Source organism: Diadema setosum, chromosome 17, assembly GCF_964275005.1.
Source record: "Diadema setosum chromosome 17, eeDiaSeto1, whole genome shotgun sequence".
Taxonomy (NCBI): Eukaryota; Metazoa; Echinodermata; class Echinoidea; order Diadematoida; family Diadematidae; genus Diadema; species Diadema setosum.
This window is the reverse complement of record NC_092701.1, coordinates 30,315,759-30,328,338: the sequence shown is the minus strand read 5'-3', so window position 1 is coordinate 30,328,338 and position 12,580 is coordinate 30,315,759. Positions and strand designations below refer to the sequence as shown.

The 12,580-nt window shown below is 38.4% G+C and overlaps 1 protein-coding gene across 1 annotated transcript in view; it reads left to right on the top strand.

The window, feature by feature from the left end:
- Positions 1 to 12,204, top strand: part of LOC140240344 (E3 ubiquitin-protein ligase COP1-like) — a 57,337-nt gene extending 45,133 nt beyond the window's left edge. The window contains exons 10-19 of the mRNA XM_072320108.1: positions 997 to 1,114; positions 2,074 to 2,209; positions 2,667 to 2,810; positions 3,649 to 3,757; positions 4,952 to 5,033; positions 6,371 to 6,487; positions 6,986 to 7,103; positions 7,639 to 7,852; positions 9,616 to 9,675; positions 10,100 to 12,204. Of these exons, the coding sequence (XP_072176209.1) occupies positions 997 to 1,114; positions 2,074 to 2,209; positions 2,667 to 2,810; positions 3,649 to 3,757; positions 4,952 to 5,033; positions 6,371 to 6,487; positions 6,986 to 7,103; positions 7,639 to 7,852; positions 9,616 to 9,675; positions 10,100 to 10,162 (1,161 nt within the window). The 3' untranslated portion in view covers positions 10,163 to 12,204. The remainder of the gene's footprint in view (positions 1 to 996; positions 1,115 to 2,073; positions 2,210 to 2,666; positions 2,811 to 3,648; positions 3,758 to 4,951; positions 5,034 to 6,370; positions 6,488 to 6,985; positions 7,104 to 7,638; positions 7,853 to 9,615; positions 9,676 to 10,099) is intronic.
- The last annotated feature ends 376 nt before the right edge of the window (positions 12,205 to 12,580 follow it).

The window sequence follows — 12,580 nt, the reverse complement described above, 5'->3', positions numbered from 1 at the left end:
TGAATAAATAAATATGTAAATGAATACATTAATTGATTAATTAATTAATTAATTAATAGATAAATGAAATTTTAAGAAATAAAAATAATAGTTCCTTCAACAGATTCCAGTGTTTGTGTTAGGGGTGTCAGGACTAAAACCCTTCAGTGCCATGCAACCTACAATTTCCTCCACACAGCCGCAATCGCCTGTAATCTCTTACCTGGCAATAGTACTTTGTGTTGCATACAATTACATGTGTCCAGGTATCATGCAACATTGCTGCATATATGAGGCCAGTGATACGGGAGATTAGACATTCATGATTATGTGGGCATTGGTTGTCATGGTAACGCCCTTCTACTATTCAGCCGGCAAAATCGTCTGCGGCCCAGCAGTCAAAGACGTGAAAGATTCAGTAAAGAAGAGAAACTGTGTTGAAATAAAGGTGTATATTATCTACAGCCTGTTCACACACATACTGTACACACACTCAAATAAGAAAAGAAAGACATATTCTTAACTGCATGACATCAGGTGAAAATTCTGCCATTGCTTTCACCAAAATAAGCTTACTGTATTGTTTACATTGCTTTCAATCCATCCATTTTGTGTGCCTTCATTTTCAATATTGCACCATTATATCAAAAGTTTAGACATATGGCTTTGAAGGATGTTAATACACTTTTTTTCACTCACCTCATTTAAAGTGTGGTAGGATTTTATGATTTGATGTGTACAATGACACAAATGTGAATAGCATTATGTTTTATTGCTCAGTTGCTGGACTTGGGGATCATAGTGGGTTAGATAGTTAAAAGTGTTATGATGCAACTTTTCACGGCATGCCAGTTTTAGTGTGTTCCAAGTTAAATTGTTTTTCTTTTTCTCTTTTTTTTTTTTTGGGGGGGGGGGAGGGGGCATTATTCTTAATTACCTACCAAAAACTATGTTATGACAACTCTTCACTTCTTTTTATTTCTTGGCACTCTTCTGTTTTTGTTATTGTTTCCTTAGGGAGGAAGACAGCAGTGGTTAGACTCAACCCTAGCCTCCAGAAGGAAAAAGCTGTACAATCACTTTGACGACCTCCAGTCTTGTTACTTCAGCATCAGGCAGTCAGAACTTGCACCATGTAAGTCGTGGAAATTTCTTGTATACCTGTTCAGAGAGGCAAGCTACCTTTTATATGAGTATGTTAATTGTAGAGGTGCATGCAGATTTACAAGGTAACTTCAGTCAGTTTTCATGTTTCCTCTTTTGAAACAAGTCAAAAGTTTCATTAAGATTGGATATCTTGGGAAGTTGTAGAAATTTGAATTATACACCCCCCCCCCCCTTTTTCCAGAAAAGAGAGAAAAAGACAGAGAGAGAAACTTTGAAGTGCTGAAACTACTAGTCCAGAGCCACTGACAAAAATGCTTTTCTGACACTGAGAGACCTCATAATTCCCGGTATCCACAATGCACAAAACACTTCTGTGCACGCTGCAGACCCGTGTCACAGATGCATTGTAGGATTCCATAGATGCATTGTCGCTTCAGGTTATTTTTCTGCATGTCTCAATTCCCGTATAATTCAATGCAATTTTTGTCTGCTTTTTATTTCATTACTGCTCTTTTCTTCAGTTAGAATTAAGCTTTTATTAAAAAAAAAAAAAAAAAGCGTAAGGCTTCCAAATTTCTCTGATTTGCTGTCACTAGAGTCTTAGTTCACTACTGCAAAGCTTCAGTGTGCTGGTCACATGATGGAAAGTGGAGAAATCTTAAAAAAAAAAAAAAAAAAAAATATATATATATATATATATATATATATATATATATATATATATATATATATATATATATACCCATGGATAAACACAGATCATGACCTGAGTACACATGCAACCAAAATCAGATGCAAGTTTGTCTCCTGAGCTATCCCACAATGCATCTCAAGCGATGCTTGACACACGTCACCCAGGTATTGGCTATACCTAGAATTGATAGTCTGTAGTCTTTTCCTCCTAGCCACCACAACAACTCCAGAGTATAGCTTAGAGTCTGGAATGTCCCATCATATGAACTATTACAATGTTGTCTCCCTGTCCAGGTGAGTCAAGATCAACAGACATGCTGGACCAGTTCTCAGAAAACCTCTCCAAATTCACCAAATTCAGCTCGATGAGACCGCTCGCCACGCTGAGTTACGCAGACCCATACAACGGCCAGTCAAGCATAGTCTCAAGGTGTGGTACTACCCACTCACTATGAAATGACTCCATTTTCCAAATCCTGTTCAAATTTAATACTCTTTGCTGCATGACTGGCAAAATAAACTGAACTGAAGTGATTTGAAATTCAAATCATGTATGTTTGTTGGCATGATGGCAGAGTGTACAATATAGTTACTGGTTTAGAAACTACCAGTTGTGTTGTTCATTTTTTTTTTTTTTAAGTAGGCACTTTAGATATGTTTTACAGGGGAAGGAAATTGGATTTGTAACATTTTAAATCTCACAATATATGTATTAACAGGAAAATTCACCAGCACTGTGTGAGAAAAGGCTTGGTTTAAAATTTGCACAAAATATTAGTATGGAGAGCCTAAGGATTCAGTGAATTTACAAGCAGTGGAGACTTACGTGCCAATATTTGCATCACATTCCTATTTGTTTCCCCACCCTTTAAAATTTGATCCTGCAGCATAGAGTTTGACAAGGATAACGACTTCTTTGCGATAGCGGGAGTCACCAAGAAGATCAAGGTGTTTGAGTATGGCACTGTGATTATGGATGCAGTCGATATACATTACCCTGTCCACGAAATGGCGTGCAACTCGAAAATCAGGTGAGGCTCGAGAGAGGGAGTCTGAAGAGGTTAGTTGGGAAACCACAGTCATTGAATGTGAAGAAATATAAAGGAGAAGTGCCAAGAATGAGTGAGGAGACATGCATTCCAAAACTTCAGAGATTGTAAAATTAGAAGATTCTTCACTCCATATAGCTTGTGACGTCAATTTGTTGTCTTCTCTCCTTAAATGTCGTACTGAATTTTTTTCCCTCTTCTGTTTGCATATAGTCAGAACTGTAGCCAAAATTTATTTTGTTAAAAGGTTAGAGGGGGTCTCATAAAATGCTATAAAGAAATCGAAAAGGACAATAAGAAAGCAGGTTTTATATTTGACTGAATTTACCTTAGTGCTATTTTTAGTTGAAGGGAGACGTACCTAATGTGTTTAACCTTTAGAGTTCTATTTTGAGTGAATGTGTTCGAGATGTCAGAGACTTGTCTATTTTAAATTATTGTCAGCTTACTCTTGTGCATTGGATGAGAATGAATCAAAACAAAACAAGAGAAAAGCAACAAAGAGCACTGGCTTTTAAATGTGCTTCTAAGATAACCAATCCGGTTTCCATGGTATATTAATTGGCATTCAAATTAAATGTGACTGTATTATGACTAACATTAGAAGAGAGGGCAGTGTAAAAAAGTAAGCAGTATTGAAGCAGTAAAGACCATAACAGCAGTGGTATAGCTTTCATGCTTATGAATGTATCTGAGTATATTTATCTCATTTTGGGCTAGTGTCTCCCAAATACTCCTGTTACAATCTGTAGATGCTGTGTGAAAAAAGAGGTTTTTTTTGTTAGGATCATGATATTCATTTAACATCCTCATATTTCAGCTGTGTAGCATGGAGTGCGTATCAAAAAGGGGTGCTAGCGAGCAGCGACTATGAAGGTACTGTTACACTGTGGGATGCCTTTGCAGGAACAAAGACCAAGTCATTCCAGGTGAGCGGGAAGTCCTTGTCCCCCCTCCCCTACCCCTCCTCACTCCCCCCACCCCCTTCTTCCCCTCTTTCTCCAAGCTACCCCTCCTAGATCATTGAGTCTATTTCACCATCAGCCTGTGCGACACCTGGCCTGTGTCAAGATGTGCTGTAGGAATCATTGCACTGAAAGAACCAGAGGCATCTTTCCTGTGAATTTTTATTGTGTTGCTGGTGTTTATAAGTTGGTACCAGTGCAGTTCTTCAGTCACCTGATGGTAGACACTGCAAGAGCATTGATATCTTTTCTCCTTTATCAGTAGCAATTAGAAACAAAAACTGATTATCCTCTGAATGAGAGATGCCATAAAATGTCTGTTTGTCAATGTACATGGTTTCTGCGTGATTATCTGATGGCTTGGATAGTAGCAGGGACCAGTGACTATTATACAGGATCTATTATGAAGTGTTTATATGAAATAAAATGTTCAGTTGTCATTGTATTCACATGACTGCCAAGACGGACTACCCTAAAAAGAAATTTGCATTATTGTAGGGGGGGGGGGGGGTTGGAGGGAGCAGTGAGGATAGGGGGAGGATGTTATGTCATATAGAATTCTGTATGTTATGTGCAAAGTTTCTTTCATCATACAGCAACAAGTGCCCTTTCCCAACTTTTAAGTGTGTATGTGGTATTTCTTACCCATTCAATAGAAGAGGAATAAAGGCCCAATTGGTACTCAGTTTTATATGAGGTGATTTTTTTATTTCTGTGTCATGCGTAAGCGGTCAGAAGTGAAAGTTGTTGTTTAGCCACGTTCATACCGTACCTTGTGTATGAAACCACATGACAAATCATCAGCATAATATGCTGTTATTATGTTATTTCTGTGTATCCCTTCCAACTTATAACAGATTTAGACTCCAATTCAGATTTGTTTGTTAGTTTTTTGGTGTGTGTGTGTGTGTGTGTGTTTTTCACGTTTGTCACTCTTTGACAGAGTGCTTTCTTTCTTCAAGTGTGCTTCCAGTTTTAACCATGTGTGGATGTGCGATTTCCGTGAATGTAATTGTATACGTTGTATATGCATTTGCCAGAGACCTTCTTGCTTAAAATGACTCATGTGATCAGGCCCGATGTTGGGTAGTCTTTGACTCCAGTGGTTTGATAGATATTGTAAATAAGCTGTGGCTCTGCTCTCTCCATTTCTTGCAGGAGCATGAGAAGCGTTGCTGGAGCATAGATTTCAACCGGATGGATCCAAAGCTGCTAGCCTCGGGTTCAGACGATGCAAAAGGTGTGTATGCATGACTGTGTGCTGACATGCTGCCACTCTACCTCTGTACTTTGGTTATAAAGTACTGTATATACTGAATGTTTCGTGAGGTTTTCATTTATCGTGAATTCCGCGAATCGGGTGCTATTTGCAAATTTAAAAACACATGAGAGTATTAACTCTGATTTGGGCATGAATGTGATGTGCGCGCATACATTTCTCCATTCTCTACTGTAATCCACAGTCACAAATTTAACCACACGCAAAATTATCAGCAAGTCCCGATTCGCAAAAAAAAAAAAAAAAAAAGAAGTCACTCACAATTATTCAATATATGGCATATACAGTACCATAGCATGGTAGAAAAATGCTTTATAAATAAAAAAAAAAAAAAAAACTGTTGTAAGAAGTATGATGGTTGTCATTATTATCGTTATTAATATAATTATTCTGGAGTTGGGTGACCGCAGTGGGTCCAAAACACATGTGCAAGCCTCTTCTGTAGTAAATCAAGATTCTCAAGGATCGCTCCTCTTTTGAGAGAGCTACACTGGCTTCCAAGTCACCAATGAATATCATTTGAGATCTTGCTTGTACACAAGACGCTTACTGGTCAAGCCCTTCATTCCATTACTCAACTATCAGTATGTGAATCTCACAAACACACTCATAACCTGTGCATTTCTAAAGATACCCTTCTACAAATCCCAACATGTAAAACAAAAACAGCATTAGGAGACCAGGCATTTGCTTGTGCAACAAGTTAACATTAGAAATTAAGAAATCCCGAACCGTAGCATTGTTTAGATTAAGACTCAAATCACATTTTTTCATATTAACTGTTCATAAATGTTTAACATATCAAGAGCTCTTATGCAGTAGAATACCATAGAGCAAGACATTTTGTGGCATGAAATTTTTGCGAACTGGAGCCAATGACCTTTTTTCGAGGCATGACATTTTTGCGAATTGTCACTTATGGCATTCAATGCATGTAGTGTACACAAGAACCTTTACGTGCATTATAATTTCTCGAATCGTGGCTCTCGCGAAATTTGCAAAATTAAAATGCACGCAAACATTCCTCCTTTTATGGTAGATGTGCATAGGTTCTGTGATATATGATTTGAAATATTATTATTGCTATTATTATTAATGTTGGGGTTTATAGAAAAAGTTGATACAGTGTAATGATGGCACATGTTTCCTCAGATCCTGTGAAGCCTCTCACAATAAGTGAAGGATGATTTCATAACAGGTATCTCACTTATGTCAAGGTTAGAAGGAAAAAAAAAAACAACAGTGGGGTTTTATTTCAGTCTTTGTCCTCCATATTGTTCTCTCCCTCTCCTTTGCAGTCAAGCTGTGGTCAACAAATCAAGAGCAATCAATAACCAGCCTGGAGGCAAAGGCTAATGTGTGCTGTGTCAAATTCAACCCCACCAAGATGTACGGTCTAGCGTTCGGCTCAGCAGGTCAGCATTCCCTTTGTCCACATTTATTTGTTTGTTGATGTTTTTTTAGACTCTGAGACAGTGTGGAGAATACATATCTCAGTCTTTTGCTGAACATCAAAAAGCTTGGACATGTAACTTGATAGCAAACATTTTCAGATCTTGTTGTGTGAGTCTCAGTATCATTGTGGTTTCAGGTTTTCCCAGAGAGAGAAACTAGCTAAATATGTTTTGATTTGTGTTATTTCACAAGCATTTTGTAATTTGTGTTATTCCACAAATATCTTTTTGTAAAGAATGAACTGGTGTATCAAAATTAAAGTTTAAAATCTGGAAGAGATTTTTTTGTTTGTTTATTTAACGATTCTTGCATGCGTTGTGATGGTATTTTTTTCCCCAAAATGTCATAAGATTGGTATGTTGCTATGCTTAGAGTACATATCTGTACCAACCTCTCCCAAGTGTGCTCGTGTTTATTCTTTGTGTTTGAACGGTCAAGCATTCTACTCCTTCCTGCAGACCACTGTGTACATTACTACGACCTCAGGCAAACCAAGCAGCCTCTCAACGTGTTCAAGGGGCATCGGAAAGCCGTCTCCTACACCAAGTTTGTCAACTCGGAGGAAATAGTGTCAGCGTGAGTATGAATCATGCTGTTTGTCCCATCTCTAGGCTTAGCAAGAATGCCTGTCGATATATTTATCTGTTTAGTTACCTTTTTTTATATATATTTCATGTGAGGAAGCACAGTAAGTGCCATGTTGACAAGTAAGTTGTGTCTGTGTCAAAGATTGGGCGGAAATATCGGGCATTGATGCAGGATGCACAATTCTTGCTGGAATTAATGACTTTGATTTCTCTTCTTTCTTTTTTTCTTTCTTTTTCCATGTTCAAGTGTGCTCCTGCTATGAAAGTATCTGGTGATAATGTTTTAGTCACAGGCAGATTTAACTATAAATCTCTTGTAATAATTTTGATAAGCTTCAAATCATGCATCTGTAATCCCCACTATTAATGATAGTACATTGATCTCAAAATGGAATAAGTCAAGTATGTATTAGCAGCATACATTCATATGATGCAGACAGCATTCCGTGAGAAGTCACTTTCGAAGTAAGAGAATTTGTGTTTTTCCAAATAAACATTTTCTGTGGTGTTCTCCATTCCTACAGGTCGACAGACAGCCAACTGAAATTGTGGAATGTGGAGAAGCCACACTGTTTACGAACGTTTCGTGGGCACATCAACGAGAAGAACTTTGTGGGCCTGGCGTCCAACGACGACTACATCGCCTGCGGCAGCGAGAACAACTCCCTCTTTGTCTTCTACAAGGGCCTTTCCAAGCAAATACTCACCTTCAAGTTTGACACCGTCAGGAGCCTCATGGTGCGTAGACTTTGTGATCAGTGCCAAATGTAAACCTACACGTGCTTAGCAGTAATAAAAGTAAAATCACACGGTCTTGAAGATTTACCAGATGATTACATCATACTAAGTCTCTGTCAAGTTTGTGAGATCCTCAAGTTGGTTTTGCATAGAAGATCACTGAAGAGGTAGTCAGTGATGTGAATAGCTTGTAATATGGTGTAAATATCTGATGTGGTTTTGTGCTCCAAATTAGTGGAACAAGTCAGAGAATCAGATGAAACACAAACATGGAAAACTCTTATGAAAGCCCCTCACGTCTGTTCTCTTCATACATCTATCCATAAGGCCAAAAAAAAAAATTGTTGCATTGGCGTAACCCGCCCGACCCTAAAAATTCTGCCGACCCCATGTTTTTTTGTTGTTTTTTTTTGCTATCGATATCAAATATCTTGGTGATTGCGATCGCGATCGCACAAACTCGGAAGTGGAAACGACTCTGGGGATATCGGATGTACAAGGGAGAGATCTAGCACCTCGCATAAGCCTTCCTTGATCAGTACGTCATCTGTTTCCAACACGGACACGTACTCTAACAAGATTTATTCAGTGTATACGTAGCATTCAGACTGCGATGTATTGTGCACAGTTTTGCCATAGGTTTCTTGTGTGGAGAACTTACACGAATCTGTATATGTGGGACTGTAATAGAGATCGCCGTGTGCGATGAAAAGATCGTACATATGGGTCAATTTGCATCTATCTTATCTAAGTCAAAATAGTAAAATATGAAGTGAAAACATTCAGGATAGGGATTTCAACATCTTTAAATTCTGTGAAGGGGTATAATTCCAGTAATATCGGCCTCATAAATGATTTGTAGAATAGATGAACACAGCACATTAGGTGCAGCAGTTGTAACTGTTTACTGAGCTGAGCGCGAGTTTTACACGTAAAATGCAAGTAGCAAAAAAAAAAAAATCCGCCCGACCGACCCTATTTGAAAATCTCATGTTACGCCAATGCAACAATTTTTTTTTTTTTGGCCTAAGCCCTCAATCTCAGTAATACAGTTTAAGGGAAACTCTTACAGTGGATTTTCACGATTCTTGGCCAATATATGCTAATTGTAATGGTGAATATGCTTACCAGATTTTTCGGAAAAACATCCTCAAGATTGAAGGTCAAAGTTCTTTGAATTTTGGTCTAAAACCGCCATTTTCCAGCCATAATGACCACTCGGAATGTCCAATGAGGATGAATGCACAAAGCCAGTCATTTGCATGAAATGATAGGACAAAGATTTCTGTGACTAAAACTTGTCTCTTTCCAGCCATTACCTCAGCTTGTACTGTCCAATGATATTGTTACTGGGTTAAATGGAAAGAAATACTATGAAGAATATTCCCTTTTTCAGTGAGAGTAATGTTTAGCAGTAGAAATAAATAACTTCCTCAAAATCTCGAGTAAAGGGCTATGTACGTTTACCTATGGCAGAATACACTTATACTGATTGCATGAGAAGTCAGAAGCATCCCAATGAAATTACCATGTCACTTGAATTGCTCTCCTTTTTTTTTTTTTTGGGGGGGGGGTTGTTGAGAATGAGGGATATCAAATTATTTTTGATGTGTGTATCACAGCTGCCCACGAAATGTATTCCATGTGGTAGGGTTTGCATGCTTCCTGCCGAAATCTATCTTCTGCGACTGATTTTGATTGAAAGTAAACTGAAAGAGCCCCCTCCTCCTCTTCCTCTCCTTTGTCTGTTTCCACAATTACAGGATAAGGACAAGAAAGAAGATGACTCCAGTGAGTTTGTCAGCGCCGTGTCATGGAGGACGGTAAGTTACTGGTGTCTGTTTAACATCAGACACCCTAAGGCATTAAAAAAAAAAAAACTTCATTTGTTTTCCCTATGCCTGCTACCTAACCCTGTTTTCACAATCCACAAGCTAAAACCAGTGTGTACCACATAGATATGCAAACCTGAGACAATGCATCAAATGTTGGACTTCATAGTGCAGGCTTATACATTTTTACAGCCTTTCTTGATAATGTCAAACTCTTCCTCCCGCTTCTTTATACCTTCTCTTTCAGATAATTACACTCATAGAAAACTGTCAAATTGTAAAGTAGCATCTCAGATATCCCAGTAATTGCAATAATTTGATAGAAGGCAATAATTTGTTAGATTGCAATAATTTGTATAGAGAGTTGCTATTCCACTACATCAAAGACTGGTCTCTGATTTTTTGCTGCCCCCAGGGATCCAATGTACTAGTGGCCGCAAACAGCCAAGGAACCATCAAGGTCCTGGAACTGGTCTGATGGCAGCGAGCGACCAGCCTGTAACTCACGGCAAGGGCTTGGTCTCTCGGCTTGGTCGACGGCAACAGATCAGATTGGCACCAGGATTATCCTGTCTTTAGTCGCTGACATCTAGCTGCTCATATGTGAAAATTCCACCATTTTTGTTCAGTTTGTTTCTCATTGCATCATATGCCCAAATGAAAAGCGTTGCTTCATGTACATTCTCCTCAGTCATCTTAGTCTGCATATAATTTTACGTAGACAGTAGCTGAACGCTTGTGAATTTTAATCAGTTGTAGCGCACAGTATGTATACTGACATTCCGTAGAGTTGTTCATGCACGCTGCTGCTATAGCTTACAGCAGACGACGGGAAGAAAGAACTCCAGCGTGGCCTGCGGCTCTTCATTAGAGAAGTGCAGAGACTGCATGTGTGCTGTGGGTCGGTAATCCCTGGAGAGCTGCAACAAGTCACACCAGCAAGGAGATCAGAGTGTGTTGTGTGCAACACTGGGCTGTTGGACACTACTTGACACTCATCACAAAAGATGCTGTGAGAGCTCAAGAGCCTCTCACACCAAATCTGTCTTTAAACATCCAAGTACAAGACAAGACACATGCCACATTATAAGACAAAACATAGACAAATTTGAAATCACAAAAAAAAAAAAAAAAGTACATAAGTAAAATAAAGCCCCTCTTAAAATTCTGGCAGGCATTAATGTCTGTATTTCTGTTTGTGTGTGACAGCAAAATTGCCATGCTGGATCAGTAAATGGCTTTTGGAGTAGTTTCTGTTTCGTACACATTCATTGAAACCCATTCATTGAAACCCATCACTGCATTGCCCTGGAAAGTCTCCGACAGTAAGGCCAAGAATATTGTAAAATGGGGTGATTTGTTGAAGAATATTCCAAAGAAAAAATGAAATCCAAAAACTGACAAAGTTCTATTAGAGTGCAAGTGTTTCGACATTCAAAATCTGTTAGTTTTGTTTCATGACACAACTTACTATTTTATTTTATTGCTTAAATGACCGATCTCCTGCACACTTGATTTAATTTTGTATTTGTTTTATTTTTCTCGATGAATTAGGTCAAATGTATATGACATTTTAAAGCCTAGAGTCTACAAAGTGTAAAATTACAGATTTTTGGAAATACATTTTTGGTGAACATTTCAGGCTTTTGTAGTGATAGCTTGCATTTGTTTTGCTCATACCACATATGTTTGTTGTTGGGTCTTTTTTATGTTTGTGGGTTTGTTTTTGTTTTTGGGTTTTTTGATGGGGGAGGGGAGGGGCTGTTCCTGGTATGTGGAAGACAAAGTACTTGTTGACATTCAGTGGCAAACTGTATGAAACATTACTATGAAAATTTGCTCTTAACCGGTTGAGGATGAGTGAGGTGATTTTGCTATAACACATGTTTCCCTCTGACACCTGCCCCCAGTATACTTGGAACTAGTCTTCAACGGGATGACTTCTGTGTGTTGAGACAGGCAGTGTACTTTGCTACGATCCTCCGATCTGAGGCAACGTATTTCAAGTTGATGGAGAATCAAATCCACATGTCAAGTCTTTTGCGGGTTTAGTGTGTCAGGGTCCTCCATGACATTTTTAACAGTATTGCAATGTAATTACCTCTATATAGATATCACAAACAACCACTGAAGGGGTATATCTAAACTCTCACTTAAAGTGGACAATAAATGCTGCTCCCTAAAGTTCCCATCACCATCCCTAACCCTTTACCCCAACCCTCGTCACACCCCCATGACCTCCGCCTTGAGAGATTGATAAACATGCATCAGTGTCCAGTTCCTTCTCCTAACTCTAGGCTACTGGAAAAGGATCTCTTTTGTGCCACTTGTTTGTTGAACATACAGTACATGTAACATTGATTTTAGCAATATTATTTTGGTATTCTAGACGACACTGTTATATTTACATATGATACCTTTTCATTGCACACTGCCTAATTGTTACTTATTGCCAGCCATCTGTTTGACTATTTATGAAACTGCTTCTCTATCTGTCATTAAAACATCTGAATGTCATCAGACCAGTTACTTGATCCATTCATTTGCAAAGTTTGATAATTTGTTTCAAATCTTGTCACTTTCTTCTTTCTCTCACTTCTTCTCTTTCTCTCTTGAATTTGGACCATCTGTTGCCCTAAATTTGAGAACAGAAAAGTGAAAAGTGATAAGAAAAAAGCTGTATATTTGCAGACAAGCTCACATGTCTTTACGTGTAATATAGATGATTCTTTTTCTTTTCTTTCTTTCTTTCATGGTCTAACAATGCAAGCTCTCTTGTTGGAAGATTGAATCGTACCCTTCAGAGAATAGCAACTAGCAGATTAATTCCCTTAACAATTCTTCTTTTCTTTTTCTTTTTTTCAAATGAAGGATAGTCATCAATGGTTCTCTCACA